The sequence below is a fragment of the Leptodactylus fuscus genome, chromosome 8, assembly GCF_031893055.1.
Source record: "Leptodactylus fuscus isolate aLepFus1 chromosome 8, aLepFus1.hap2, whole genome shotgun sequence".
Lineage (NCBI taxonomy): Eukaryota > Metazoa > Chordata > Amphibia > Anura > Leptodactylidae > Leptodactylus > Leptodactylus fuscus.
Genome location: NC_134272.1, coordinates 65,674,843 through 65,701,596, shown reverse-complemented (window position 1 = coordinate 65,701,596; position 26,754 = coordinate 65,674,843). Strand labels below are relative to the sequence as shown.

General features: G+C 44.0%; 1 protein-coding gene across 3 annotated transcripts; it reads left to right on the top strand.

Annotated features, from left to right (window-relative positions):
• The first annotated feature begins 276 nt into the window (after positions 1–276).
• ASB18 (ankyrin repeat and SOCS box containing 18) lies at positions 277–25,328 on the top strand. 3 transcript variants are annotated; one of them, XM_075283932.1, is made up of 5 exons: positions 277–587; positions 21,454–21,721; positions 22,576–23,074; positions 23,871–23,984; positions 24,851–25,328. In XM_075283932.1, the coding sequence occupies exons 1-5, from the start codon at positions 356–358 to the stop codon at positions 25,040–25,042; spliced, it is 1,305 nt and encodes a 434-aa protein (XP_075140033.1). In that variant the 5' UTR covers positions 277–355; the 3' UTR covers positions 25,043–25,328. The 3 variants fall into 3 exon arrangements, with proteins under 3 accessions (XP_075140033.1, XP_075140034.1, XP_075140032.1); XM_075283933.1 differs by lacking the exon at positions 277–587 and adding an exon at positions 16,627–16,851; XM_075283931.1 differs by lacking the exon at positions 277–587 and adding an exon at positions 20,186–20,495.
• Positions 25,329–26,754: the final 1,426 nt, after the last annotated feature.

The window sequence follows — 26,754 nt, the reverse complement described above, 5'->3', positions numbered from 1 at the left end:
TAGAATCATAGGTCATTGACATATAATGGTTTTATTTGACAATTTCCACCTTAGTGGAGTCAAATTAACTCCTACGATTGTAGGTTTATTACTCTTCTATGGGATTAAACAGTGGCATAGATAGGGAGACGGCCATGTAGTGTATTTGGCACCTGAGCCTCTGCTGTGCTTTGCTTTGGACAGTTCCGCACTGATAAATCACATGGTTAGTTCTATCTATAGAAATCACAGCATGAGCCAGTGACCCCAAATAGCACAGAAAAACACACAGCCTTCTCTACGCAGACTGAGTACCACAAATCCCATAGATCAATTTACTTCATATTACTGAAAAAGCACCGCAACAGAATCCATAATGTCCTCCCGCACCAGGAGAAGTACAACTCCATCCCAGATCGTTAGGCCTGACTATTCAGCAAATTCTGTATTTGTTGCTCATCTTAACTCTTTACTGACCAGTGGGGAAGAAGAAGCGATTATTGACCTGCTAATAAATCAGGTCAAACATGTTGATGCCATTATCGAACTCTCCAATGATGACTGGATGAAGGAGCCAGATGCACCAATCCCTCCGCAGGTCTTATTGGGTAACTATCTGTCTTACTAAATGAAGACTTGATGTGGTCTATTAATAATCCTTTACTTTTCTGGAGTTATCATAGCTATTTCAGTACTTTCTAAAATGTTACCCTATAGTGGTGTCTACTACACTGCCCATTGGGACAAAACCTCTAATAGAGCTCCCTACACCCCCTTTTCCTTATTGCTCTACATAAATAGAATATCTATATGTACTTAATGTGTGTTCACATTTTTAGTAACTTTATGCAGTGTCCCCTAGAGGGGCCATTGATAATGCCTTTACTGCTTTGTTATGGTGTATCTGTTTCACCCTGTTCTGGATTGTTTCATGCTGTTTATTACTGGTGGCCATTTTCACTTTCCAGCTTTACATTGGACACTCAGAAGTTAATAATATGTGTCACTGTACAAACAGGAATGGCTTCTACTCTGGCTTTCTAGTGGGAGGACTTTAGTAGCACTTGCTAGAATACCACAACATTTATCCCATACATTGTTTCCTCTCCGGTTTGCAGAAGTGCTAGATGTAGACGATGGAACTAGATTATGGAAGAGCACCATCAGCTCTTCAGGTTAGTAAGTGGCAGGTAGGGTTAGCAGGCAGTCCCGTCTCCCTGGACCCCGTACTCGTAGAACTAAGACTTCTTCAACCTATTGTACACTGAATATCTCCACTGCTCAGCCAGTGAGGAAAGCTAGGTGTCCATAGCCAAAATCCAGTGATCGCCCTCTATTGGTTTGCAACACTGAGGCACCAGACTTCTTAATTACATCATGGAAGACAGATTTGCATATTCTTCCCATAGCCAAAATCTGTCATGCATTTCCCCATGAGTGGTTGTAAGTGAGGGCTAAGTCCAGGGGTTACCCCAGATCTCCACATTGGAAAGGGTTAAATTACTTCGATTTTGTAAAGTGCCATACAAGTGAAACCTGCTTTTGTAAATACATTGTTCCTCCATTTTGCTTTGTAACTGGATGACCCTTGCGAAGTAAACCAAACCACAAGCATCACCTGTTTCAACAGCCATCCTGTCTCAAATGGAACAAACACCCCTATTGAGATCAGTGGGGGATGGAAGGCATTCAGATGACAATGAGATGTCAGCTGACTGTCACCCAAGTGTATTCCACACAAAAAAAATCAGGCCCCCTCAGTCCATACACTCAGACGTGTGCATAAGGCCTTAAAGAGGTTATCCACTTATACCTGATCAGTAGGGGGTAGACACTGTATGGAGCCACTACTGGCATCCATCCTGTACACAATATGGGGTGGAAGCAGAAAGCTCCATCTACTGTTTAGGGGTCCACTTACAGAAGTGAATGGGAGCTGAGCTGCAGTGATGGTGCCCATCCTCTTTTCAGCAGATAGAGTGTAAGTCCGGGCCAGCAGGTAACAAGGATCCGCGACTAGGAGACAGACGCACACTGGCAGGTATATAACACAATTTACTTATGGAAAATGGGAAGGAATCAACAAAATAAAACTAAGTTACATATAACAGTGTGAGGATAACGCACGCTATAAACTGGCCCTAGCTGTCCCTGAGATACTTGTACGGTACCGGGTTTATACAGTCTCTCTCTGCTCTCTGTGGTGCTCCCTCGATGCAGGCCTGTCCAGGAACTCAGCAGACTCTGTCTTGCTTCTGTCTTGGGTGAAGGTCTGAACAAAGTCCAAGGCACAGTCCGGCTTTAGTCTCCAGAACAATCTCCACAACACTGCCGCTTTCTCCAGTCAGTCTCTGCAGTGTTTCAGGCCTTCTACTATGGCCTACAGCAGCAATGGCCTCTCACAGGTCCTCACAGCACACACTCTGGGCCCACACCACGCTGCTCACGTCACTTCCTCTGGACCGCACCATTTACCAAACAGAACAGGGTGATTATTGTCTCACAGTAGTACAGTCCCAGGCTATATTTCTTCACACCAGTAGATGGCAGCAAAACACCACTGTTAAGACAATAGGGGCTACTACTGACTGCTACATACCCCCCAGTCGAATGTTGGCAGTCCCTGACAACAATAGCCCCATCAACACATTTCTGTAATCGCAATGTTGTGATGTAACGATGGACCGCTGGCCAAACAAACTCATTCTGGGCATAACGCACTGGCGGTACACCCGCTGTGGAGCGACTAGTCTGCCGCAAGCTTGTCATATCATCAGCAAGTGTAGAGGTCGGTCTCTCATTAGGACGGTCAGATATGGCAGTCGGGGGTGTCACTACTGTTGCAGGCCCAGTTACTGTCGGGGTGGTCACAGCTTCCACAACACCCCCGTTATCATCATCGTCATCCCACAACCAGGGCTCACTTGTGGAGGGGTGTGTCATAGTCACTTCCTCTCTGTCATTCTGAACTGGTCCCTGAGACTGACATGGGCGTAACATGTCACGGTGTAGCGTCCGCGTCTGCTTGGTCAGGGTATTTTGGACTTGGTAAACGGGACTATCAACATGAGGGTGGGCCACAATGCAGTAAGGGTCAGGTTCCCACCTACTGTCCAATTTCCCTAGTGGCTTCTTTACTCGTACCAAGACTAAGTCGCCCACTTTAAGAGGGGTGTCCTGCACCGGCCGATGATTAGGGTGAACTTGTTCTTGTAGTCTCTCACGTACTATCCGGTGGACAGTCTCTAATCTCTGACGGTGAGCCTGAATCCAAGTGGGCAGGCCTCGATAAGGAAATTCATCGGTGTCTTCGAGGTTGAGGTCTCCCACACCTTTTCCGGGTCGCCCAAAGAAGAGAACATATGGGGCGTACCCTGTGACAGAGTGGATTTGATTATTATAGGCCCATAGCAATTCAGGCAGGTACTGCGGCCATTGTCGCTTCTTGTCGGCTTCCAAGGTACGGATCATCTGAAGTAATGTGTGGTTAAATCGTTCACATGCCCCGTTCCCCTGTGGATGGTATGGGGTGGTGCGTGACTTTTTCATTCCATAAATACGTTGCACTTCTTGCATGACTCGCCCCTCAAAGCAGGCGCCTTGGTCAGAGTGAATGCGTTAAGGGCAGCCGTACACTCGTATGAAGTGGTGACACAGGGCCTCAGCAGCCGACTCAGCAGTCTGGTCCTTTGTTGCAACGGCTACAGCAAATTTGGTAAAGTGATCTACCATAACTAAGCAATACTGATGCCCACTTGCAGAATATCCCACGGCGAGATAGTCAATCATCAATACTTCAAGTGGCTCTTTCGTCACTATGGTCTGTGTTGGAGCCCTCTGTTCAACTGCTTTGTTGATTTCGCATGCTCTGCAATCACGACATACTTCTTCAACAATGAAGCGGAGACTCGGACAGAAGATCAATCGTTGGAGCCACCTAAAGGTCTTCTCAGCTCCAAAGTGACCATTCCTACGATGTACCTCGGCGGCTAGTGGACGGGCCAGATCAGTAGTCACTACAATTTGATAACAGGCGTCAATTTCAGTTGGCAAGTATACACGCCGTCGTAGGATCCCGTCCCTCATCTCCAATCGGTTCCACTGCCCCAGTACCGCTAATACTTCGGGTGACAGCTGGTCTCTTTCATCAATAGTAGGCTTGCACCCCTTTTTAACACAACGGCATAACAGTGCCAGGCTTGGATCACGTTGCTGGAGCCCAATCCATTCTTGGTGGGATGGGCCCAGGAAGGGAGCTACTTGAGTTCCCAGTATTTCGCTCTGTCGAGCAGTCACCACCTTCTGGGAAAACTGGGTGAAATCAGGTACCTCTGTTGATTCTAATTCTTGATCTATGTCCCCGACCGGTGGTTGGGTGGTGACTCGGGACAATGCATCGGCATTCTGATTCTCATTTTTGGAGCGATATTTCACACTGTAGCGGTACTTAGAAAGTCGGGCCATCCACCGTTGCTCCAGGGCACCTAGCTTTGCATTATCCAAATGTGCCAGTGGATTGTTGTCTGTCAACACTTGTACTTCTGCCCCGGTGAGGTACCCCGCAAACTTCTCAGTCATTGCCCACACAAGGGCTAATAACTCCAAGCGGAAGGAGCTGTAATTAGCAGGGTTTCTTTCAGAGTCTCGTAATGACCGGCTGCCATATGCGATCACTCTTTCTTCTCCATTCTGGATTTGGGAGAGTACTGCCCCAAGACCATATTGGCTGGCGTCTGTATAAAGCTGAAAGGGTAGATGGTAATCAGCATATGCCAGAATTGGAGGGTTGGTCAAAGCATCTTTCAGAGTTTGAAATGCTCTCTCTTGTTCGATACCCCAAGGCATGCATTGAGCCTTCGGACCCCTAGCGGTATTCCTCAATAGCGCATTCAGTGGTTCAGCTTTGTGTGCAAAGTCTTTCACAAACCGCCTGTAATATCCAGCAAGCCCTAAGAAGGCACGGACCTCTCGTAGGGTGGTAGGAGTGGGCCAGTCTCGCACAGCCGCAATCTTCTCACTGGATGGCTGCACTCCACGTCCTGATATTCGATGTCCCAAATATTCAATTTCTTCCTGTAACAGGCGACACTTACTGGGCTTCAACTTCAAACCGTGCTCTCTCAGTCTCCTAAAAACCTGCCCCAGCTTCTGAAGATGATCTTCGAATGTAGCGGAATAGACAATGATGTCATCAAGGTAAATCAGAGTGAATTCGAAATTGAAATCGCCCAGACATTTCTCCATGAGCCGTTGGAATGTACCCGGGGCATTGGTCAGACCAAAAGGCATACGGTTGAACTCATATAGACCCATTGGGAGGATGAAAGCCGTCTTCCCTTTGTCTTTCTCACTCATGGGGACCTGCCAGTAGCCACTTGCTAAATCCAGGGACGAGAAGTAACGGGCCTTGCCTAAGGCCGTAAGCGATTCTTCAATACGGGGGAGCGGGTAAGAGTCACGTACAGTGCAGGAGTTCAGTCTACGATAATCCACGCAGAACCTTAAAGATCCGTCCTTCTTTTTGACTAACACCACTGGTGCAGCCCAAGGGCTTTGACTCTCTCTAACAACTCCATTCTCCAGCATTGAATTCAGCAGATCTTTCACTTCTTGGTACTGTTGGGGTGGTATCTGCCGATATCTCTCTCGGATGGGAGCCGCATCTCCAGTGGGTATTTCGTGATAGATTCTCTTTGCACAGCCAAAGTCATTCTCATGTCGTGCAAATGAGGCCTTGTGTTCTCCTAGCAACTGGTCTATCTTTCTGACTTGATCAGTGGTGAATCGGGAAACATTTAACTTCATCCGTTCCCGCAGCAACCGCCCTTCTTCATGGGAGACAATGAGCCCTTCTGCTTCTGTGGACACGGTCACTGACCATTCCCCCTTCCCGGACGGGGTCAGTTCTAAAGGTATCGCCTTTCGTATTTCAGCTGGGACAGCATAGACCTTGGCAAGGAGGCTACCTGGAGTCAGATCTAAACTCTGGTTATGGGTATTGACACACCGCACCAACACTCTCCCCTGGGTTACCACAGACAAGGAGCGAGCCACAAGCACATTAGTGCACCCGCTCTGGTTAGATAATGGGTCAATCATGACAGAGAGGCCTTCTAATTTCCGGGTGGTGCCCAGTGGGAGCGATATAATAGTCTCTCTTTCAACTGGTAGTGTTATCTTGGTGTGATGAGGAACAGTAATACAGCCCACGGGCTGTTCTCCACCGGTGGCTCTCTGTAGTCCACACATCCTTATTAATCGCTGTAAGGCAGCCCGAGTGGGTTGGTGAGCAGTAGCTTCTCTCCAATAATTATGCCCATCTCTAGCAAACAGCAGGTGGTCCATGTCCTTCAGAATATTCATCCCTAAAATTACGGGGATCTGTTTATCATAGCCCTCCTGGACTACGATAATACCTCTTCTGCCTAAGTCTCGGCCGCATATGTTCACGTCCATCCTGCCGACTACGCCAAAATGTAAGTCCGGGCCAGCAGGTAACAAGGATCCGCGACTAGGAGACAGACGCACACTGGCAGGTATATAACACAATTTACTTATGGAAAATGGGAAGGAATCAACAAAATAAAACTAAGTTACATATAACAGTATGAGGATAACGCACGCTATAAACTGGCCCTAGCTGTCCCTGAGATACTTGTACGGTACCGGGTTTATACAGTCTCTCAGCTCTCTGTGGTGCTCCCTCGATGCAGGCCTGTCCAGGAACTCAGCAGACTCTGTCTTGCTTCTGTCTTGGGTGAAGGTCTGAACAAAGTCCAAGGCACAGTCCGGCTTTAGTCTCCAGAACAATCTCCACAACACTGCCGCTTTCTCCAGTCAGTCTCTGCAGTGTTTCAGGCCTTCTACTATGGCCTACAGCAGCAATGACCTCTCACAGGTCCTCACAGCACACACTCTGGGCCCACACCACGCTGCTCACGTCACTTCCTCTGGACCGCACCATTTACCAAACAGAACAGGGTGATTATTGTCTCACAGTAGTACAGTCCCAGGCTATATTTCTTCACACCAGTAGATGGCAGCAAAACACCACTGTTAAGACAATAGGGGCTACTACTGACTGCTACAAGAGCTTTCTGCATTGTGTTGTGTAGTGGCTCCATACAGCTGATGGGGCCATGTGTCAGCCCCCTACCAATCAGATATTTATGGCCTATCCTGTGGCTCAGACAACCTGTTTAATATGCCCCACACAGTTTAATATCCCCCACAGGATGTTAGTCCCGTCCCCATTACTACCTCCACACAATATAATGGCCCCATCACTGTTCTCCATACAGTATGGGGGACCAGTGAAGTGACCATAACAAATTAGGCCCAGACAACCCCTTTAAAGAGGTTTTCCATAAATTGGGTGGGTAGCATGGCTCCTGACATGCTATTTATTACCTGTAGCCTCCCTTTCTTGGTACAGCTGATCTGCAGGGACCCTGGCTGTTGGCCTTTAGAAAAATCCCACTAGCAGACCCAAGACATCCCAGTCCGATATTATCTATATATCTTCTCTAAGGGGTATTCTCACCATAGAATATGCCATAAATTTGTGACATGTACATTTGAATGAAGAACTCGCTTGGATCACATAACATATAAAAATGCCTTTAGCAATAAAAAAATAAAAAAAATCAACAAAAATTAAATATTATCTATACCCTAATGTAGATGTAAATAGCTCACCAGCAAAATCAGAAAGCATAAGCGAAATATTTGTCCAGTACTCTGTGCAAAGAATGGCATTATAAAAGGATCAACAGTAAGACACTTGAGAGCTATTAATATCCCAGGCTGTATACTGCGGGATCTGGACAAAGTCTGGCACAAGGTCACTCTTTCCAGCTCCTGATTACAAGTGTCACACAATTCCTGGTAATACTGTGACTCCTGGAATCGTACTGTACCGACCTTTCCACATTAACCTTCTTTTCAGGCCATCCATAAGTATGCATGCAGCTCCTTGTCGACGTGTAACGCTGAATGATGTGAAGTCTAACCAGCTCTTGAATCGGTAGAAAGAAAACTGGAGACATCAAGTCAATAATGTCACAAAGAAATATCAATAGAGAGGATTTCTGGCTGCTAATTTATTTATTTATTATGCTTACTTGTATAGTGCCATCATATTTTGTAGCACTTTACAGACATTGTCAATCATTGTCCCATATAGGGTTCTCAATCTACATTCCCTATCAGTATGTCTTTGGCGTGTGGGAGGAAACACAAACATGGGGAGAACATACAGACTCCTTGCAAATGTTGTCATTGGCAGGATTCAAACTCAGGACTCCAGTGCTGCAAGGCTGTAGTGCTAACCACTGAGCAACCGTGCTGCCCTTTGCTGCATATGGTGTGGCCACCCCTGAGATTACCTGCAATATCTGAAACTTATTTACAAGCTGGAGACACACTTGGGATGTCACAGCAGTTACCTTACAGAATCATACTAGTATGTCACAGCTGTTTGTCTTACCAAATGGAAACCCACCTGTCATGTCAATTAAACAGACTGCACAAAAACAGTGTCTGCCTTGGGTACCTTGGGCCCACCAAATAAAATGAATCTGCAGACCCACCTCCAACATACCCTAGGAAATACATAATAGTAACCTTCAAGTCTGGGTTACTAAGGGATTGGCCATGCTTAATTTTTTAAGGTCTATCCTCAGGAAATCCCTTACTGCCAGTGGCGTCACTACCGGGGTAGCGACTGGCACAGGGCCTGGGACATTAGGGGCCCGGCGACAGCCGCTATCGCTGCATTGTTTTTTTTCTTATTAGGCTGTTACCAGCTGGAGTTACTCCAGCCGATAATGGGCCCTATTTACTTACCGATCCTGGCAGGGATCAGTAAGTGACGCCACGGGCCCCACAAACACTATTATTATACTCGGGGGTCTTTTCAGACCCCCGAGTATAATGATCGGAGGCCAGGGAGAGATAAGCAAACAGAAAAAAACTGTGTTACTTAGCTTTCCACGCGCCTGGCAGGCTTTAGGCCTACTACAGTAAGGTCCCTGACGTCACATGACCGGGGTCTGCGTCTCGGGTCATGTGACGTCTGAATGTCAAGGAAGATGGCCAACACCACTGAGGACTGCAGCGGAGCCGGAGATAGGTAAGTGACAGTGGTTTTTATGTTTGTACAGACCCCAGAGTATAATAATTGTTCATGGGTGTCCACAGTGGACATAATACTGTGTGCAGGGGACACTATGGGGGATAATACTGTGTGCAGGGGACACTATGGGGCATAATATTGTGTGCAGGGGCCACTATGGGGGATAATACTGTGTGCAGGGGACACTATGGGGGATAATACTGTGTGCAGGGGCCACTATGGGGAATAATACTGTGTGCAGGGGCCACTATGGGGCATAATACTGTGTGCAGGGGACACTATGGGGCATAATACTGTGTGCAGGGGACACTATGGGGCATAATACTGTGTGCAGGGGACACTATGGGGGATAATATTGTGTGCAGGGGCCACTATGGGGGATAATACTGTGTGCAGGGGACACTATGGGGCATAGTACTGTGTGCAGGGGCCACTATGGGGCATAATACTGTGTGCAGGGGCCACTATGGGGGATAATATTGTGTGCAGGGGCCACTATGGGGGATAATACTGTGTGCAGGGGACACTATGGGGCATAGTACTGTGTGCAGGGGCCACTATGGGGCATAATACTGTGTGCAGGGGACACTATGGGGCATAATACTGTGTGCAGGGGACACTATGGGGGATAATATTGTGTGCAGGGGCCACTATGGGGGATAATACTGTGTGCAGGGGACACTATGGGGCATAGTACTGTGTGCAGGGGCCACTATGGGGCATAATACTGTGTGCAGGGGCCACTATGGGGGATAATACTGTGTGCAGGGGCCACTATGGGGCATAATACTGTGTGCAGGGGCCACTATGGGGGATAATACTGTGTGCAGGGGCTACTATGGAGCATAATACTGTGTGCAGGGGCCATTATGGGGCATAATACTGTGTGCAGGGGCCACTATGGGGGATAATACTGTGTGCAGGGGCCACTATGGGGCATAATACTGTGTGCAGGGGCCACTATGGGGCATAATAGAGTGCACAGGAATGTGGGGGGGGGTAGGTCATTAGGGTCTTCGGCATCAGTCGGGGTGGGAGGTGGGGCCATGTCAAAAGTTTGCCACGGGGCCCCGCCATTCCTAGTTATGCCACTGCTTACTGCCATACAAATTCACTAGTTATTGTCAAACATGGATAGGAAATATGTCCCACAATTAGTTTAACATTTGGCAGTCATTTACCATTGGTGATTGTTCTGAATTGTAGAAAGTGGAAACCCCCTTTAAACTCAGGACAGGTGAAAATATATAACTTTACAACAAATTTAGCTCAGATACAATGCTATGAGGCAGAGCGCGCTTAGACTGGAGTTTTGCTGCATTTTGGGTGACTAGTCTATTGTAAAATCCTGAAGGTGTTGTCACCACAGACTCTTATTTCTAAAATCTGGGACATGCTCCAACAGCACAGACATGTCAGTCAACACTTCAGCATTGGTTACAATGTCACGAGAGGAACAGAATTTATCCATAACTAATAGATAACATGGCAGTCCCAAGGGGAGACATTAGCATGGACCTGGCAACAGTAACAGAGATGACTTACATGCTACTGTATCTCCACTGACCAGAAAACAGCTTGCGTATGATCCATTCAGATCAAGTTATTAAGATCCATCCAAACGATATGTTTTTATAGCCATTTTGTTGATAAAGAAAACGTCATAGCCTGTATCTGCATTTTGTGTTAGACAGAAAAGAATGTACTACAACACCTTTGTGTCATTCTAAAAGAATAGCTCAGCGGAAGATCTATGTTTTTAACAGTTGTACAATGGGGCAGATTTATTAAGACTGGTGTAAAGTCCCAATTGGCTCAGTGAGTAAGTAATTTATGAAGAGGCTCAAACCTGAAAACTAAAGTTAAAATGAATATGTCGCATCTCCACTCCACTCTGCCCACACTCGCACAACGTGGCAAGCAAGGCGGAGTTGTGGCACATGTTTACCGCAAGAAAGGGCCTTGCACGAAATGCACTCCGCAATATTATCTTGACCAGAAAACTGGTGTAGAGGGATTGATAAATCTCCCTCAGTGTGTTAAGCTAGAGTCCCCCCACTAAGAAGGGTTACTGCTGCCCCAGTGCCGCTATATTAAATGTATTGACCCACCCTTGCCCTTCCGCCCCTGTAATCTATATATATATATCCTATTAATATTATAAATGTGAAAGTTTGTGAGTTTGTGGGTTTGTGGGTTTGTGTGTTTGGATGTTTGCATGTTCGGATGTTTGTTCCTCAATCACAGAAAAACCGCTCCACCGATTTGGCTGAAATTTTCCACAAACATAGTTAATACACCCGATTAAACAATAGGCTACTTTTTGTCACAATAGCGCACATACGTTTTTCCCAGGACCCCCACAAAACCAAACTCACACCACTATCTCTGCAATCTCACACACTTTGGACCCCGATTTGGCTGAAATTTTCCACAAACATAGTCCCTACACTCGATTGCGCAATAGGCTACTTTTCGTCACAATAGCGCACATACGTTTTTCCTTGGACCCTTTGGATGTTCGGATGTTTGGCGGTCAATCACGCAAAAACCGCTCCACCGATTTGGCTGAAATTTTCCACAAACATAGTTATTACACTCGATTAAACAATAGGCTACTTTTCGTCACAATAGCGCACATACGTTTGTGCCAGGACCCCCACAAAACCCAAACTCACACCACCATCTCTGCAATCTCACACACTTTGGACCATAGCAAGCCACAAAATTCATATTGCCCTCTACAGCCTCGCCCCTAACCCCACACAATCACATATACATATACTTTACCACTTTGACCCTCACCTTAACGATTCTCTAGGAGGCGCTCTTTAACGCTCCGGAGCAGCCATGTTTGCCCCCACCACTCTGACAATCCGCGACACCACCCACCCATGTCAATACCCCTAGGCGGTCTAATAAATGCAAAAAAAAAGTTTTAAAAAAGTAAAAAAAATATAAAAAAAATAAATAAAAAGGATTAAAAATTCAAATCACCCCCCTTTCCCTAGAACACATATAAAAGTAGTTAAAAACTGTGAAATACATACATGTTAGGTATCCGCGCGTCCTAAATCGCCCGCTCTACAAAGTTATATAAATATTTTTCCTGTTCGGTAAACGCCGTAGCGGGAAAAATGGTCAAAAGTGCCAAACTGCCATTTTTTCACTGTTTTGATTCTGCTAAAAATTTGAATAAAAAGTGATCAAAGCAATAACATTTCCCAAAAATGGTAGAACTACAAAGTACACCCGTTCCTGCAAAAAAAGACGCCCTATACATCCCCGTACACGCAAGTATAAACAAGTTACGGCTGTCAGAATATGGCGAGTTTTCAAAAAATAATTTTTTAACACAGTTTTGGATTTTTTTTAAGGGGTCAAAATGTAAATAAAACCATATAAATTTGGTATCCCCGGAATCGTAACGAAACACAGAATACAAGGGACATGTCATTTTGGTTGCACAGTGAACGCCGTAAAACCAAAGCCCGTAAGAAAGTCGCAGAAATGCATTTTTTCTTCAAATCCACCCCATTTTGAATTTTTTCCCTGCTTCCCAGTACATTATATAGAATAAATAATGGTGGCATCATGAAGAAAAAATTGTTCCAGGAAAAATTAAGACCTCATATGGCTCTGGGAGCAGAGAAATAAAAAAGTTATGGGGTTTAGAAGGAGGGGAGTCAAAAACGAAAATCAAAAGGAAAGGGTTAACTTCAAATACTTCTGTCCCAAAGTCACTATGTAAAGTTTCTCACAACACCGTATAGCAGCTCAAATACAAAGTAACTTCAAAACAAAAGTCTCCCGTATTCTCAGAATTACAGCAAAAACAAGATACAAACTTACATTTCATATCCCATACCATATACACAGTACGAAAACCTTACCCGCGCCTGTATATACCCACTGCTACAATCACCGCAGACGAAGTCGCGGGTACCAGCTAGTATATATATATATATATATATATATATATATATATATATATATATATATATATATATATATACAGTCCTATGAAAAAGTTTGGGCACCCCTATTAATCTTAATCATTTTTAGTTCTAAATATTTTGGTGTTTATAACAGCCATTTCAGTTTGATATATCTAATAACTGATGGACACAGTAATATTTCAGGATTGAAATGAGGTTTATTGTACTAACAGAAAATGTGCAATATGCATTAAACCAAAATTTGACCGGTGCAAAAGTATGGGCACCTCAACAGAAAAGTGACATTAATATTTAGTAGATCCTCCTTTTGCAAAGATAACAGCCTCTAGTCGCTTCCTGTAGCTTTTAATCAGTTCCTGGATCCTGGATAAAGGTATTTTGGACAAACAATTCAAGTTCAGTTAAGTTAGATGGTCGCCGAGCATGGACAGCCCGCTTCAAATCATCCCACAGATGTTCAATGATATTCAGGTCTGGGGACTGGGATGGCCATTCCAGAACATTGTAATTGTTCCTCTGCATGAATGCCTGAGGATTTGGAGCGGTGTTTTGGATCATTGTCTTGCTGAAATATCCATCCCTGGCGTAACTTCAACTTCGTCACTGATTCTTGAACATTATTCTCAAGAATCTGCTGATACTGAGTGGAATCCATGCGACCCTCAACTTTAACAAGATTCCCGATGCCGGCATTGGCCACACAGCCCCAAAGCATGATGGAACCTCCACCAAATTTTACAGTGGGTAGCATGTGTTTTTCTTGGAATGCTGTTTCTTTTTGGACGCCATGCATAACGCCTTTTTTTATAACCAAACAACTCAATTTTTGTTTCCAAAATGAAGCTGCCTTGTCCAAATGTGCTTTTTCATACCTCAGGCAACTCTATTTGTGGCGTACGTGCAGAAACGGCTTCTTTCTCATCACTCTCCCATACAGCTTCTATTTGTGCAAAGTGCGCTGTATAGTTGACCGATGCACAGTGACACCATCTGCAGCAAGATGATGCTGCAGCTCTTTGGAGGTGATCTGTGGATTGTCCTTGACTGTTCTCACCATTCTTCTTCTCTGCCTTTCTGATATTTTTCTTGGCCTGCCACTTCTGGGCTTAACAAGAACTGTCCCTGTGGTCTTCCATTTCCTTACTATGTTCCTCACAGTGGAAACTGACAGGTTAAATCTCTGAGACAACGTTTTGTATCCTTCCTCTGAACAACTATGTTGAACAATCTTTGTTTTCAGATCATTTGAGAGCGGGCTGTCCATGTTCGGCGACCATCAAACTTAACTGAACTTGAATTGTTTTGTAGAAAGAAATGGTCCAAAATACCTTCATCCAGGATCCAGGAACTGATTAAAAGCTACAGGAAGCAACTAGAGGCTGTTATCTTTGCAAAAGGAGGCTCTACTAAATATTAATGTCACTTTTCTGTTGAGGTGCCCATATTTTTGCACCGGTCAAATTTTGGTTTAATGCATATTGCGCATTTTCTGTTAGTACAATAAACCTCATTTCAATCCTGAAATATTACTGTGTCCATCAGTTATTAGATATATCAAACTGAAATGGCTGTTGCAAATACCAAAATATTTAGAACTAAAAATGATTAAGATTAATAGGGGTGCCCAAACTTTTTCATAGGACTGTATATATATATATATATATATATATATATATATATATATATATATATATACGCCCTCCCAGCTTTGCAACTCCCTTTGATTTGCAGGAAGCAAGTGGTATGCCACTACAGTTTATGTACTACTTGCAACCTGGTTTGCAATGAGCATTTTGAGTTACCCCCTGTAACTTGACTATGGATAACCCCCAGGACAGGGACTCCTTCAAACTAGAAGAAGTCCCTGCACTAGAAGTGGTTAATAGCAATCAGAACTTGACTGCAACCAACTCTTAGTGCAGGGACTCCTTCTGCTATAGCCAGAGCTCCTACCCTGAAGGTTATCAGCCCTCTCTGACCTGTCATCAGTACTACACTTCCATCCCTGATGAAGCTGTTTTTAGACACTTCTCCTGGTCATCCTGCTCAAGATCTGGTCTCTGATGAGTTTTGCTGAGGTGGAGGGGAAAGGTGCTTTGGGCTTGAAGATATAAAATACGTTCTGTAGGATACTCTGCACTTCTAGTTGAAGCACCCAATATGTTAATTTGGTTCTGTACTGTCAGGCCTGGTTCACATCTGCGTTGGGTTTTCCATTTGTCAAGTCCATTTGGGGACCCCCGAACAGAATACCGAATGCATTAAAAAGCAGTGAGTAATGAAACCACATGGACCCCATAGAGTGTAATGAGGTCAGTGTGTTTTCCACATGGTTTCCGTGGAGACAAAAGTACTTCAAGCAGCACTCTTCTCTCCACTTGATTTGTGCGGACACTGCACGGAAAACACACGGACCCCATTACAGTCTATGGAGTCCATGTGGTTTCATTGCTCACTGCCTTTTAATGCATTCGGAATTCCATTCAGGGGGTCACCAAGCAGACTCCTCGAACGGAATACCAAAGGCAGATGTGAACCGGGCCTCAGGTAGGTGGTCCTAGGCTACAGCAAACAATAGAGGGACCGCCCATCTGACAATAGAGAGGCTAATTAGCATTTTGCGTGCTGAAACAGAGCACTAGGGGCTACAAAAAAAGACCTTTCAAAAATCTGCAACAAAAACACAGCTTTCCTCCAATGCATGTCCTCAGGATAAATATGGTTTTTGGGGGCTTTTTAAAAACACCATGAAATTTCTACAAGTGCATGTTTTTTACAAGCATTTCTGTATAGTGGCATTTTTTTGATCAAATATTTTTTGACATGCCTATTTTCAGACAAACTCCTAATCGCCCGTGCGATTTGGATAAAATGCCTTGGAAACAAAAAAAAACATTATAATAAAGTTCTATTTGCACTGCATTTGATCATTCCCTATTGACTAACATGTAACATCTGTGAAAAACACGCAGTCAAATAAGATTGTATGAATTTATCAAGACTGGCATTTCATATTTCAGTCTTGGTGTATTGCGCGCTGGAGCGATTTGTTCCTAATTTATTAAGAGGCGTATTGTTAATCTCTCTCCCGACACGTGCCAGAATGGCAAATCTATGGCAGCTAGGAGCCGGCATAGAAAGGCATACATTATAATGAATTAGTTGAGCTGTGGCAGACCACCCACCCTTCTGCTAATACCCACCTACTTTTCAAAAAATAAATTCACACAAAAAAATAACAACTTTTAATGCCATTTTTCTGGCATAGTCAAATGATAAATTTCCCTCGTGTGCGAATCTCCCGCGAAGGTGCCTGCCAAGTTTTGGGCTGGAGTTGTTTTATTTTTGTTACACCCCTGCCTTGCCATTTGTCATTATTTCAGGCCACTATTTATTGCACTAATCCTCGGTCTAGCACATCACATCTCACTTACTTTATCGTGCTCAGCCTGAGATGTTAAAAAAAGAAATTACAACCTATATGGATTAAATACAAAAGATCTGGGGCTGATGAGATTATCCGAGGATGCCATATCTAGTCCTGGACTCGGCTCTGGCAGGATGATATTCTCAGGAGTGAGGAGTGCGAGCAGATCTGAGGAGAGAACCAATCTAGAATGTTTAGGAGTACCTCCTGGGACGATGGGCATGTACTACGCTGCTTTTGTGAGGGTGATATGGATGGCATCGTCATGCTGTTCAGAGAGTGCCTAGAGGTTGTGAATCATACCTTGGTTATTAAAGGAGAAGACATGAGATGGAGCTGCACAAACCATGGTAGGTGATACTTTTTGGCCGATATCATTGAGCGGAAACCTATTTTGGATGGCGATTGTTTGTGCAGTGTGGTCTGTGCTTTATGGCAGCTGAAATAAATGAGGGAGCAGAGTTCCCTCTTCTAAGGGACAGGGAGTGATATAGGAGTCGTATACTGTCTGGTCTTATTAACTTGACTGGAAGGACCACAACGGCATCCTGGTAGATGGGGGTTGTAGTCCATTGTCCAATCCCCCTGCCTTGGCTTTAGGAGGCTGCCCAGGGATGTTTCAGGCACTTTCTCTCATGCTACTCCCAACCGGGGATGTTGGGGCTAGAAATGGAACCGGGAGTTCTGACAGGGATCTGGATACCTGGATACTAGGCCCAAACAGGTTCCTTCTGTCAGAGTCCTCCATTGTTCCTCCTGGCACGACTGGCAAAAGTCCAGGCAAACTGTTCCCTTGACACAGGGCTTTCTCTGGATGAGCCTTGAGGCTGTAATGGCTGACCATTGGCCCAGAATCCAGTTGCTGGGGCGCAGGGACACTCTGCACTGTACAAAGTCTAGACTGGATCTAACTGAACTCTGGTCCAAGGGTCGCGATGGAGAAAGGTCTCCTACAATACCGCCCAGCGGCCTGAGATTGGACAGGGCTGAGCCAAGGGCAAGGGCTTGAACAGTAAAGGGGGAAAAAACAAAGGGACTCCTGCACACAATGACATAAAGGACGGGACATACCAACCTAACCCAGAGGAACAATAGACAAACACAAGTAGTAGCACTCTGGGATGCTGCACATGCTATGCATGTTCGGCTCCTCCAAGTACAGCACTTTATCAGTGCCATAGATGTAAGGGAACTGGTGACCACACACATGAGTGTATATTGCTATAATGCGACCCATGTAATAGCACAGGACTCCTGAGATAAAGGTGTTCCACGGGGGTTGTGTTATGGCTTTTTTTTTCTTAATCAGTCACTGCCTATTGAATTAACAAGTTGTAGCTGATATTTTAATATTATACTCAGCCATTCCTGCTCCTTTCAAGGCCCAGCTCTGCTTTAACCTCTCAGGGACGCTGCACAGTACATCATGACACTAAAGAACGTCAGGATGTGATGCTGAGACAGAAGTAAGCCTTTACAGGAGCAGGGGCGGGTTAGATAAATATTACTGCTACCCATTGGAATAATTCAACATGTCACTGTGTGGGTATCAAAAAAGGGGCGATATTACATATGGTGGACATAAAAGGGGACAATATACAGTCCTATGAAAAAGTTTGGGCACCCCTATTAATCTTAATCATTTTTAGTTCTAAATATTTTGGTGTTTGCACCAGCCATTTCAGTTTGATATATCTAATAACTGATGGACACAGTAATATTTCAGGATTGAAATGAGGTTTATTGTACTAACAGAAAATGTGCAATATGCATTAAACCAAAATTTGACCGGTGCAAAAGTATGGGCACCTCAACAGAAAAGTGACATTAATATTTAGTAGATCCTCCTTTTGCAAAGATAACAGCCTCTAGTCGCTTCCTGTAGCTTTTAATCAGTTCCTGGATCCTGGATAAAGGTATTTTGGACCATTCCTCTTTACAAAACAATTCAAGTTCAGTTAAGTTTGATGGTCGCCGAGCATGGACAGCCGGCTTCAAATCATCCCACAGATGTTCAATGATATTCAGGTCTGGGGACTGGGATGGCCATTCCAGAACATTGTCATTGTTCCTCTGCATGAATGCCTGAGTCGATTTGGAGCGGTGTTTTGGATCATTGTCTTGCTGAAATATCCATCCCCGACGTAACTTCAACTTCGTCACTGATTCTTGAACATTATTCTGAAGAATCTGCTGATACTGAGTGGAATCCATGCGACCCTCAACTTTAACAAGATTCCCGGTGCCAGCATTGACCACAAAGCCCCAAAGCATGATGGAACCTCCACCAAATCTTACAGGGGGTAGCAAGTGTTTTTCTTGGAATGCTGTTTTTTTTGGACACCATGCATAACGCCTTTTTGTATGACCAAACAACTCAATCTTTGTTTCATCAGTCCACAGGACCTTCTTCCAAAATGAAGCTGGCTTATCCAAATGCACTTTTGCATACCTCAGGCGACTCTGTTTGTGGCGTGCTTGCAGAAACGGCTTCTTTCTCATCACTCTCCCATACAGCTTCTCCTTGTGCAAAGTGTGCTGTATTGTTGACCGATGCACAGTGACACCATCTGCAGCAAGTATCCTTCCCCTGAACAACTATGTTGAACAAGCTTTGTTTTCAGATCATTTGAGAGCGGGCTGTCCATGCTCGGCGACTATCAAACTTAACTGAACTTGAATTGTTTTGTAAAGAGGAATGGTCCAAAATCCCTTCATCCAGGATCCAGGAACTGATTAAAAGCTACAGGAAGCGACTAGAGGCTGTTATCTTTGCAAAAGGAGGATCTACTAAATATTAATGTCACTTTTCTGTTGAGGTGCCCATATTTTTGCATCGGTCAAATTTTGGTTTAATGCATATTGCACATTTTCTGTTAGTACAATAAACCTCATTTCAATCCTGAAATATTACTGTGTCCATCAGTTATTAGATATATCAAACTGAAATGGCTGCTGCAAACACCAAAATATTTAGAACTAAAAATTATTAAGATTAATAGGGGTGCCCAAACTTTTTCATAGGACTGTATTGTTTAGGAACAATATACTGTGTGGAGGGGGACAAAAAAGGAGTCAATATTATGTGTGTGGGTACTATAATATGTGTAGGCCAGAAGAAGGAAGCAAAATACCGCATGATGATCAAAAAGATGGTAATATTCTTTGTGACGGGGGAAATATATGTCCAGTATGTGCTGTATGGAGGACAGTAAAGGATATAATATACCGTAGGGGTCATTATACATTGTAAGGTACAATAAAAGATGATATTCTGATCTTCAGATGGGGGAGCAGTTACAGTAAAGAATGCGTGTGGCCTAAAAAATTTTGATTAGGGGGCACCCAGATATAATTTTGGGCATGTAAATAGGGGATGTATTGTTAGTAGGAAAACCCCTTTAATATTAGCACAGTAATAAATGTACTGCTCGCTATGTTTTGCATTGATGCCAAACAGCACCTGACAATAGCTGAGATAGACGGGACATACTTCCTGAGCTACATCATGATGTTATGTACCATTCAACACTGCTAAGTGTTTGTATGCATTATTTTTGTATGTACATTTATACTGTAGCTGTAAAAGAATGTGAGTCTGGGCACAATGCCGAGAAAATAATCACAAGTAGCTTTGTGTTGTCTGCATGTGACCTGGGATACTTTGTTAGATTTATCAACCTCATGCCTGACATACACAAACAGAGCCCTATAAATACTCAGCAGGTGGGCACTGGTTATTGTGGCAAAACATTGAGGTGGGAAATTGGGATGGACGCTGTGAAGAGCAGAGTCCTGCACAAGCTGCAGGTTATATCAGATATGGGCCACCAGCAACATCTCGCCCCAGAAAACATTTTCCTTGCAGCATTGGAGACTGGAAACCTTAATCTTGTCCAACTTCTGGGATCCAGGCATGCAAACTGTGTGCTGAAAATCGGAGGGGAGGACATGGGGTATCAGGCACAGGCGCCTGCAAGGTTTGGCCTGGCAGGTGAGATGATGGAACGCTTATTGCATGTGTCTATGGTATATACTTGTTTGCACTGGGGTTGTTTTGTGCAGTCTAACAGGGTGCTGGTTCCAAAGGGTAACATTGGTTTTCTATGTTAATGGTTAGCGTAAGACGACAGATGACAGTCACTTCAAAGCTATTACAATTTACTTTAATCATCATCATAAGACATCACAGTATCTAAGCAAAAGGTAGACAAGTAATACAGGATCTAAAGATGACATCTTCTTATTTAGGTAAGGGAAACTAAGAAAGCATCACAGTGCTGATCCAACTGTCCATGCATCCTAACCCAGCCAGAAATAGATGCCGCACATATAATTGATCAATGGAGACTCCCACCAATCAGGGTCCCAAGAACAAGACCCCTCAATAAGTCTCCTTCATTCTTCTGTACCATTCTTATGACTCTTGTAGAGGTTGAATGGATCAACACGTCCCAGGTTCAACCACCTTTCTATTCAACTCCTCCTTACTACACGGAGAAGAAATGGCGGACTCAAGACCCACATTGGTCTCCCGTCCTATGTATTGGTGATAATTGTGTTTGGTGGTAAATCCTTCAAATTGGACAAACACCTTACATAAATATCAGCTCAGCACATGTTTTCTAGAGTGCAACAATCTGGAGAATTTGGATTTCAGCATGCCCATTCCATAGTCACCGAAACAGTCCCTTTTGAGTTATGCTTAGTCATTCTCCCTCTTTGTGCCAAACAGGTCATTAGAATATAATGGCATTGATGGGGAAAGAAGCATTTTATTCATGTAAAACCTGGCTATCTGAGGGACCGTTCTGATTGTCAAATAAAAACGCGCTTCAGAGAGGCTGCAATCTAATGGCCATTACATCTCATTTTTAATGCCACCATTGGACATACACTATGAGGATTCCTCATTTTTTATTGACATTATTTGTCCAATCATTTTTTTCCAGGATTGTGGACACTGGAATACACACAAGAGCTAACATCACCCTTATGCATAACCGCTTCCCATGGTTATACAGAATGTGTCCGATACCTACTACATCGCCGTGCTGATCCCAATGCTGCACCCGGAGGGCGCTCTCCGCTGCATGAAGCTTGCACTGGAGGCCATGATGCCTGTGTCCAACTACTGTTAGAACATGGAGCTAATGCCAACCACCGCAGCGATGACGGTCTTACCCCTCTACACTTCTGTGACACGGAAAAGTCTTTAAGGTAGAAACTGTGCCCCTTATGTTCCTCAAACCTACAATCAACACTTCTGTCTTTAGTACTAAACATCATTGGGCACCATGGTGTCTCAGATATAGCTGTCTGGCCTAAGGAAGGTAAAACAGTTTGCATGCAATTGTAGCTAGCTAGATGAAAATATTCTTATAAGAGGCAACAACAACCCCCACACCCATGTGCTGAGGAATCATCTACCACATAAGAGTAATGTGATAAGTGCAATAACTGGCACATGGGAGGTGGGCTCCCTGTTTCACATGTGGGCAGTTTCATAGTAGCCCAAGTTACTAGAGGAATAAACCCCCTGAAACTCACTGCAGAGCTGATCTGGTTTTGCTTAATAAATATTTTTCATTTATCAGATTGAATTACTTTTTACATAGAAGTCTATGGAGAGTGGAAGGGGAGGAGTAGGGTACTAGAAAAGACACTCTGCTATCTATTGAATGAGAGAGCTCTTCTAACGCAGCTATCTTTCAAGATGGATCTCTACCACTGCACAGAAAAAGGCAATAGATCAATTCACTGTCTGGCAATAGTCTACTTCTCCCTCCACTTTTTCCATAGACTTCTACAGTATATGAAAATGGATTCTATACAAGTAAAGTCTGAGTGAAGCCATGGAGGAGGAGAACAGCCTAATAAATAAAGTAGGAAACATGTTTCTTTAATAAAATATATTATGAAGGTTCTTATAGTCACTTGAACTATTTATTTATGAAAAGAGGCTATAAAATTAGTGGTGCGCTTTAAGTAAAGACATTCAGGAATTTCCTATCACTTTTACCTTCATCCTATAAACTAAAGTTTAGTTTGTCATTATCTATATTTTGTCCTAGATGTGCAGAGATACTGTTACAACATGGGGCCCTCGTAAATCAAACCACAGAGGTAATGCTGGACACTCCACTCCACATTGCGGCCCGACTAGGTCTTCTAGGTCACATAAGATTGTATCTACGCTGTGGAGCAGACATCGATGCTAAGAATGTGGATGGAGAGACTCCTCTGATCTTGGCTTGTGGAGGAAAATGTGATGATGAAGATACCTGTGTGCAAATTTGCAGCCTTCTTCTAGAGAAAGGGGCAGACCTAGAAGCCCAAGACCAGCAGGACAGAAGACCCCTACATCACGCATGCAGAAAAGCTGAACATCATCTGGTGGAGTTGCTCCTTAAATATGATGCAGATGTCAATGCTGCAGATTATAATGGAGTCCTGCCACTGAGCTGTGTATTACAGAATGCTGAGCTCTACCAAGACAAGAGACCTGATCATACTGTACGGGCTCTGCTTAACCGTGGGGCCCGCAGTGTGTGTCCTGAGGCCTTTGGGAAGGTAAGAAATATATATTGAAATATACAGCCATGTTAACTTGTAAATCAGGGAGAGGAAGCAGGGATCTTGAAAACGGCGAGTTATGGAAACATGTATAGATACGGTTGACTCTGCCCAGTGGCAGATATTAGTGGTAAGAATGATTGGACATGTTGGATTTCTGCCCAGTCCTTAGTTCTTAAAGGAGATGAGCTGACACCAGAGATGTGTAGCAGCAGATTGTTTCCAAACTGAACCTGTTTATGTACAGGGCTTAGCTGGCATCCATTGATGGTGTATGGGCACCTTAACAATGTTGAGACTCCTTGTGGAGGAAAAAGGAATGATGAAGATATCTGCCTGCAACTTTACCAGTGTAAGGCTATATGCACACAAGCGCCACCCATGTTTTTAACAGCTATTACACCGACCCTTTACTATTTCACAGCCCCATACATGTTACCGTGTCTATGTAAAGGACTGTGAACCCAGGGGCAAAACTAAAAACGTCATATTGCTGTCTGTTTTGAATCCTGGGTTCATTTATGAAGTAAATAGGTCCATGGAGGACACAGATTGCACATGGATATCATTCACATGTTTCCGTATGGACCTATACATGCCTAACCGGTGAACTTGAGGGGTTTTTATCTTTTCCATTACTATAATTTTTATTTGTGTTGTTTTCATAGAACAGTTATTTTAATATGAAAACTGGTAATACTTAATAATATCAGTATGACTTACCTGCTAGTAGTAGTAGATCGCCAATATTCATGGCAGAGATTCTGAGATAACTATACTTTATGCTGTGCAGGTTCTTCGTTGCTGTTCCGGACTCCCTGAAGTCATTGCGCTGCTTTACAACTCATACTTAAACCTTCAAGTGTGCAGCAAATGGAGACAAGACGTCCCGCAGGATGTGTTTCAGGTCAGAATCATTTGGGATAAGTGCTGATCTTGCAGTCTTACTAGTAGCAGTATACACCTTAGTGTGATGGCACGGGTGTCGTGTCTCCCTGATCTGCTCAGTCACTGTCAGTGTTTTCTTGGATCAACTGCATTGTCCGGGTGAGGGTTCATGACACGCACAATCTCGGTATGAAGATATTAAGATAAGAAAAAAAAACAGAATTTGTAAAAGATTGTCTTAATTTTAATAAATTAACTTCCTTAACTTCTGTGTTTTCTGGCCAATTGCTCTGTTTTATTTGGCTATTGATAATATGCTTAATGATGTAACCTGGGGGGACAACAGGGTTTACCTAAAACTACATATGAGAAGAGGAGGGGGGTCCATTTATCCCTAATTTGAAGCTCTATATTTCAGCTTCCCAACTTAAAGGGTTGTCCCACAAACTGAAGATGTAAGGACCTTTATCCCACATTGAACCTGAGCACAACCAGGCTGAATGTGCTTGCAGGACTTTCCTCTCCGCATGATTCCTCCGGACACTAAGCGAAAACCACACGGACCCCATTATAGTTTATAGGGTCCATGTACTTTCTTAGCTAACTGCTTTTTAGTGTGTATAGGTTTCCATTGGGGGGAGCCCCAAGCGAACTTCCCGAACGGTATACCGAACACAGATGTGAACCGGGACTGAGAAGATAGAGTTCCACTGGGACACTTCCCCATTAAACTATATTGTGTGGAGGGTGGGGGTGACACAAAGATTTAGAACTGGCTCCAAAGCAATAGCTGAAATGACCATCTCCCAGTTTGTTCTTGGCAATGAACCCTTTGAGATTCTCCAGGTTTTCCCATCTTCTCACATTATGTTTTGCTTCTTCTAGACTCATCATTCCTTCTACACAAGATTCTTCAATGCCTCTGGCAGCGCGCGATCTCTGCAGCACTTGTGCAGATTTACACTCCGCAAACATTTTGGTAGTCGGTGTCACCTTTTCATTCCTTTACTGCCAGTCCCTACAGTTATTAAAGACTATCTTCTGCTTGGCACTGAACAGAGCGCCAGCCTGCTGTGAATCACTGACTGCCAGGACTTCTCCCTCCGCTGTAAATGTCTGCTGCTGGACAATATTTTTTATTTTTCTATTGATCGTGATTATTTTCTTTTATGGTTTGTGAAATGTATTATTGGAGATAATGTGCGCCTAACATACCTTGAAACTATTGTGTAAATAGGAACTTTAAGCCTCAAATCAAAAAGTCTGATGCTCGGGCCTGTGTTTGTCTTCACAGAACTGCAATATTTTAACATTTTAGGTTAAGCTTTTTCCTGTTTTAAGGGTATTCACATTTTATATTCAGTTCTTCTGTCCAATATTTGTTTCCTGTATTTTAGCATCTATGCACTATATCCTTGTATATTCCAATGTTTTCTGTTCTTCTTATTTTATAAAACATTATTAAACAGGCTGATCTGTCTAATGTCCAGACTTGTGTTACCCAGTAGTATTTCCTATTGTGTGCACCGCCTTCCTTTTCTGGTACTTATAACCCCCGGTCTTATAGTACCCCAGGTCTTATAGTACCCTCGGTCTTATAGTACCCCCGGTCTTATAGTACCCTCGGTGTTATAGTACCCCTAGTCTTCTAGTACCCCCGGTCTTCTAGTACACTCGGTCTTATAGTACCCCCAGTCTTATAGTACCCCTGGTCTTATAGTACCCCCGGTCTTATAGTACCCCCGGTCTTATAGTACCCCCGGTCTTATAGTACTCCCGGTCTTATAGTACCCTCGGTCTTATAGTACCCCCAGTCTTATAGTACTCCCGGTCTTATAGTATCCCTGGTCTTATAGTATCCCTGGTCTTATAGTACCCCAGGTCTTATAGTACCCTCGGTCTCATAGTACCCCCAGTCTTATAGCACCCCCGGTCTTATAGTACCCCAGGTCTTATAGTACCCCCAGTCTTATAGTACCCCCGATCTTATAGTACCCCAGGTCTTATAGTACCCCCAGTCTTATAGTATCCATGGTCTTATAGTATCCCCGGTCTTATAGTATCCCCAGTCTTATAGTTTCCCTGGTCTTATAGTACCCCCAGTCTTATAGTACCCCCGGTCTTGTAGTATCCCCGGTCTTATAGTACTCCTGGTCTTATAGTACCCCCGGTCTTATAGTACTCCCGGTCTTATAGTACCCTCGGTCTTATAGTACCCCCAGTCTTATAGTACTCCCGGTCTTATAGTATCCCTGGTCTTATAGTATCCCTGGTCTTATAGTACCCCAGGTCTTATAGTACCCTCGGTCTCATAGTACCCCCAGTCTTATAGCACCCCCGGTCTTATAGTACCCCAGGTCTTATAGTACCCCCAGTCTTATAGTACCCCCGATCTTATAGTACCCCAGGTCTTATAGTACCCCCAGTCTTATAGTATCCATGGTCTTATAGTATCCCCGGTCTTATAGTATCCCCAGTCTTATAGTTTCCCTGGTCTTATAGTACCCCCAGTCTTATAGTACCCCCGGTCTTGTAGTATCCCCGGTCTTATAGTACTCCTGGTCTTATAGTATCCCCGGTCTTATAGTACTCCTGGTCTTATAGTATCCCCGGTCTTATAGTACCCCAGGTCTTATAGTACCCCCAGTCTTATAGTACCCCCGGCCTTATAGTACCCCAGGTCTTATAGTACCCCCAGTCTTATAGTATCCATGGTCTTATAGTATCCCCGGTCTTATAGTATCCCCAGTCTTATAGTATCCCTGGTCTTATAGTATCCCCAGTCTTTT